The sequence below is a fragment of the Poromitra crassiceps genome, assembly GCF_964638095.1.
Source record: "Poromitra crassiceps genome assembly, chromosome: 10".
Classification (NCBI taxonomy): domain Eukaryota; kingdom Metazoa; phylum Chordata; class Actinopteri; order Beryciformes; family Melamphaidae; genus Poromitra; species Poromitra crassiceps.
In genome coordinates this window covers 40,386,627-40,392,626 of record NC_139631.1, presented here as the reverse complement: position 1 = coordinate 40,392,626, position 6,000 = coordinate 40,386,627, and the positions used below count along the sequence as shown (strand labels likewise).

Genomic DNA, 6,000 nt, shown 5'->3' with positions numbered 1-6,000 from the left:
TCAGGCCAACGGTGTCCAAGGAAAATGCAACAGACAGAGAGACATGATACATATACAGACAGACAGACAGACAGACAGACAGACATACATACATACATATGTTTGCCTTTTTATATGTTAGATAGTCTATTGTTTGCAAGTGATAACGTTACTCAAATTCGGTCTGAACACAGGAATAAAAATGTTTAAACTTCAGATTCTATAGATTTTAGGCAAAGTAACCCGGTGATTGCATTACTACATTGGAGTGTTAATTAAATACAATTCTAAACAGATGGGTAATTTGTATTAGATTATATTTTGAGAGTAACCATATCAACATTGTTTACCTTTTACATTTGCCCACAGGACACAGGAACTTTTAAACGCCTGGGAAAGAGTGAAAGGAGAAGTTCAGTCATGATCTACTCAGCACCATGCCGATGGAAGGTTGGCTGAAGTTTCTTTAGAGTTTTCCAGGGAAACAGAGTTACAGCTGTTCTCTAAACATATTTAAGTGAATGGTGACCAACTTTCAAACATAAGGGCAAATTCAGCCCAGGACCACGTGCGTATAAAAAGAAGAAGACACATTATCAAACTGTCACAGTAATCAAGAGAAGTGAAGCAAAGCCAAATCTGACACTGTTTCAAGGCTTCAAGGCTCACATTGCATGAGGAGCTCTGTACCCCTGCATCTCATGCCATAAGGCCGATTTAGAGCAACTGAGGAAGGCTACAATTTTCCATTCAATAAATTGATGACATCATCACTGATGACATCATCACTGCTATCCATGATCCGTTCCTGACTGAATGAATGAATGCATGACTCACTGTAAAAAATCTTGACAACGCACTTGATGCTCGTCTGGTGTAATCCATTGATTGTATGTCAATAGTATAATCCAAGTGAAGATTTGAGCTAAAACAGGGTGTAAATGACCTCTTTTGGCATCTCAGGGCTTGTGGAGACTTGGATTATGCCAGGCAAGCAGTATAGAGTTTTTTTTTTTACATTTGAAAGTTTGTCACAATTCACTTAAATTGTTTAGCATGCTGCAACTCTGTTTCCCTGGAAAACTCCACAAATATTTTGTGGACTAAAAAACTTCACTTGACCTTCCATGGGGTTGAGTAGATAATTACTGAATTTTCATTTATGGGTCAACTTTAAGAGAAAACATTGATGTCACTTCAGTAATCATGGTCTAAGTAAAACAAGCTCTGTGTATCTGTCCTATATAATTACATCATTTATTTATATTTAAAGTCCCTGGAAACCAGAAATATTTAGGATTTTGGTTTCCAGGGACTTTAAGGTGTTTTTTATAAGCCATGCAGGTTTTGACTTTGTGCAAATTAATAAACTGTTGAATCTTGTGCGATACACTTTCTCTCAAATTAAAAAAAATCTCAGAGACATAATTCTGTACTGCACATTGTACAACAGCTGCACCCACCCCTCTCCACTGACTGACAGCTCGCAGGATGATGTAGTAGTTCCTGCCATTCTCCAGCGCTGCGTTCAAGAAGCCTCCATAGTAGAGTCCATCCCCGACAGTGAAGTTCATCTCCCTCCCCACGTGTGTCACATGGATCTGGGCGGTGATGTACTCTCCTTGGGACGTCCTGCTGCTGGAGGAGTCTGCACTCCCAGGAGAGGTGCAGTCAAATATCATGATCCTCTCGACCGGCAGCACAAACACTTGGTACAGACTGACAAAAACAAAGGAAAAAATACTTCAGTGTTTGAAGGGTTTGATTTTAAAAGGTGCAATGTGTAGCATTTTTAACATTATAACCCATTGAGAACATTGCTAGTTCTGTCTGTAGTTCAAAGTTGAATGCCTGTGACTATCCAAAGGCCACTATGTTATATGATGAATTATTGAATTCCTCTGGGTGCTCTATGCATGTTTAAAACCATCCTGTCTTGGTCTGAGGTCAACTGATCACAGCACATATCAACGTGTGTAGACCCTCCTTCAATCAGGAATACTTAATATAATATAATATAGAGTAGACTGATTATACAGATACACCAATACAGCAGTTCATCATAACCCCTCCAGTCGAGTCATAAGTCTCGCCCCTCTTCAGCTTGCTTGTTACCTTATTGGGTCCAAAGTGCTGAGTGATCTGCGTAGCCTCAGACGAGGCAGCGGAGTCTCAAATTCTCTGTAGCGGACAACTGGAGCTTCAGGTACTGTAGGAAAAAAAGAACAATGTCAATATATGTTGTTTGTTTTCACATTAAGGGTTTCATTCCACAGAACCTCTGCTTTGGAGAGAGAAACTGGTATCTCAACGATGACTGTTTCAAGTTACCCAAATAACAGGAAGTTTGACATACATTCATGCAAGAAATAATTTTTTATAGGGGAGGTGTGTCTAAGGATGGCGAGCAGGAGAAGAGGCAGAGGCAGGGTGCAGGTCCACCACAGATGTTTATTAATGGTGGAACAAGGCATTTTTGTCTTGGGTTGTTACTTGTTACCGAATAGATAAAATATACTCAAAAGGCTTTGAACAAAATAAGGCTAATGAGTAGGGGGTGTCACGATACACTCAGTTCACGATACGATACGATACACGATATTGGGTTCACGATAACGATACGATACGATATCTTAACACATTCACTGCCAGACGTTTTTTTTTTTACTGTAGTTAGCTTCTGCCAGAGGGTTTTTTTGAGGATTCTGGCTCATCTTTCAAGACCCGAGGATTCTTTTCTGCTAAGATTTTGTGAACACACAATATCTCAAAAGAACTAATAGAATGTGTGCTTTCTCTGTCTAAAAGAGTTAGTTTGTAGAGTTAGTAGTTATGTAAGCATTAGCAGTTGAATACAGCATGGTTTCAGCGTCAGAAAAATTATTCAGAGATAAACGGCTTTTTTTGAAATTCGATAGAACAGTCACTTTAACCATTCATTTTTGGCTCTCTCTCTCTCTCTCCCTCCCCCTCTCGCTCTCTCTCTCTCTCTCTCCCTCCCTCTCGCTCTCCCTCCCTCTCTCTCTCTCTCTCTCTCTCTCTCCCTCCCTCTCGCTCTCCCTCCCTCTCTCTCTCTCTCCCGGAGACGCACTAGGTTTAATCCTAGTGAGAGGGGGAGAGAGAGAGAGAGAGAGAGAGAGGGAGGGAGGGAGGGAGAGAGAGAGAGCGAGAGAGAGAGAGAGAGAGAGAGAGAGAGAGAGAGAGAGAGAGAGGGAGAGTTGCTTCCAACTCCTCCCTCCGTGGGCGTTCTTCTTGGCTGCAGCGGCCGTCACAAGCTTGTCACCAGTCTCACTGCTTTGCTGCTGCTGTCCTGTGCCTGTCTGCGCGGCCGCTGTTTGAGGAAGTCTGGATGGACTCGCTCGCTTCTTGGAGTTTTGGTTGAGAGAAGCTTTTGCGATTCTGGTCATATTTATGCTGCGTGTTTCAAAGTGTGTTCCACCTGTAATCTATTATGCAAATTTGCAATCCCGCATCGCCAGCAATCAGCGCGAAAACGAAAGCGTTTTCCCCCATCCATTTTCATGAGAATGGCTGCTTTTTGCTTGCCTTCCTCTAGTCAGGAGGGCACTGTCGCCACTTAGTGGCTCGGTGGAATGGGTTGTAAACGTTCGGTGGCTCCAATAATTATATAAGAGATGTAAAAGGGTTAGATGCACATCCCACGGTCAAAAAAAAAATTTCATTTTTTTGACGTATTAATACGTCATTGGCAGTCAACCGTTGGATTATTTTTGACGTATTAATACGTCATTGGCAGTGAACGTGTTAATAATATTTTTTTGCGATCGATTTGTAAGTTGAGGGGGCATCCTCCACGCTAATTTGAGTAATTTCGCCATTTTCATCCTCCGTGTCTGTAACGTCCCTTGTCTGTTCAAACAAAGCAATGAAAAGGAGAGCGAGCATGCAATCAGATGCAGATCAGTGCCACCATGTTCAGCTTCTTTTTCTCGCGATATGAGATTTCATCTCAACGATACATATTGTCACGTTTTGATATCGTGATATATTGTGGGACGGTATATTGTGACATCCCTACTAATGAGTCAAAAGAACTACAAAAAGGACAAAGAAAATAGCAGAACTAAACTGAAATCCTAAACATAGACTAAACCCATAGAGACACTGCATGTAATAGGCCACGCCCATCATGGAGGAAGAGCTCCGTTCATTTCCACACACCAGCGTCATTTTCCTTGAATTAAACATAGCTAAAAGCTGTTGTGTGGTGGGCTGCGCAGACAAGAAATGTAAAAAATCGCCAGTTAAAGTTTTTTTGTACTCCTAAGCAAAACAAGGAAGCCATTGAGATTTGGCGAGAAGAAAAATGTGGATCTAGCGTATCTCTTCCGTATATACGATCTTTTGGTGCAACACGCAACCATGCACGTGACATAGGAGAACGCCAGGATTGGACGGGAGTTTGTGTTTTCCCCCGTCTTGGGCGTGGTTTCTGAATGATGACGCGTTACGCAGTGTCTCTATGGATGACTTGGGTCCTATTTGTACGGGGCAGGCCAGCAGTCCCGCTCTCACATCTAGGGTGAAGGTAGCCTGGGTGAAGCCAGCCTTCAACGTGACGTCGCAGACTATGCCTGTAACCTATAAGAAGTGATAGTACATAGAGGTCACCCAGGCTAGGGTGAAGGTAGAGTGAGCCCACACACAAGGGTGAGAGCTGGCTAAATACTCCCCCTCCCCTCCCCCAACACAGCCAGTGTCAATTAACAGGCCAAACAAATCAAGAAGGGCTTATTCAACAATCATTGGCATCACTGGATCACCAATCCCATATTGCAATGTCCCGATCATCCTTCTAATACACTCAAAATCGATTTCGATTTCTAATCGGACAAAGACATGAACAGTTAAATCAGGTCATATTTAGCATGTAGGCTAGAGGTCATGCGGGCCTCACCATGACAGTGTGTGTTTAAAAAACAAGATACCTACTCAGATGATGCCCTAGATTGAAATCTATCAGTTTCTACTTATTATCACTCACTCGTCTCTATAATGACGTAATAATAATGCCAATGGCAATTGTAATTTGCAACATATTCCACAGTTATTACTTATGTTTTGAATTACTTTAGCAAGAAATTTCAATTCAAAATGTAATTTTTATTCCAGTTTACATACTGTGATCAAAAGTGGAAAAAGGAGCTTCTTGGTTACTTTTCGGGAACAATTTAATCCAGAAGTGTTAGTACACAGGTAACCTCACAGGTTTACATACAATGTACAACTTCAAACAAATATGAGACACGGGCAAGAAAAACGCAACGCGTTTCAACCTCACTGGGTCTTCGTCAGGCTACAGCCTGATGAAGACCCAGTGAGGTTGAAACGCATCGCGTTGCACAACTTTTTTTTGAAGTTGTGCATTGTATGTAAACCTGTGAGGTTACCTGTGTACTAACACTTCTGGATTAAATTGTTCTCTAAAAAGTAACCAAGAAGCTCCTTTTTCCCACTTTTGATCACTATTTTGACACTCTCTCTGTTCCAGTTGACATACTGTAACATGAATAGTACCAATACCATACCAACATCAACCATCATTTTGTTTCAAGTTGTTTAGATTTCTGTTTTTATCAACAACAAAAAATATGAATATCTGATAATCCAATTACTATGGTTTTGGTTTGCACTGGATCACAGTTATTGCCTTATTCCTGTTACTCTCCAATCTTCAGAGATGGGAAAAGTACACACATTGTTTAAAGAATGTAGAGTTACTTGTGGAAGTAGAAGTACTGATTCAACTCGTTTACTCAAGTAAAAGTAAAAAATAACAGGCTCTGAAATGTAATCAAGTATAAAAGTAAGGAGTATTTCTAGCGGGTGTTTCTATGCAAAGCTAACTGAACCTCATGCCATATTAAGAATTTCCGCGCGCTCAATTCCAGGGTGGTGGAGATGATGAACCGAGCACACACGGACACAGAGCTCTTCAATTCTAGTAGTAGGATTGGCTACAGGTGGTGTATGCTGATGGTATTTCATCTCTGGTCCTGT

General features: G+C 41.4%; 1 protein-coding gene across 1 annotated transcript in view; it reads right to left on the bottom strand.

Moving 5' to 3' along the window:
* Window positions 1-315: 315 nt before the first annotated feature.
* susd1 (sushi domain containing 1) overlaps window positions 316-6,000 on the bottom strand; it is a gene marked incomplete at its 3' end in the record, with an annotated part of 113,065 nt that continues 107,380 nt past the window's right edge. Inside the window, exons 18-20 of the mRNA XM_083645439.1 lie at window positions 2,095-2,188; window positions 1,443-1,698; window positions 316-369 (exon numbers count right to left, since the gene is read on the bottom strand). Coding sequence (XP_083501565.1) covers window positions 316-369; window positions 1,443-1,698; window positions 2,095-2,188 — 404 coding nt within the window. The remainder of the gene's footprint in view (window positions 370-1,442; window positions 1,699-2,094; window positions 2,189-6,000) is intronic.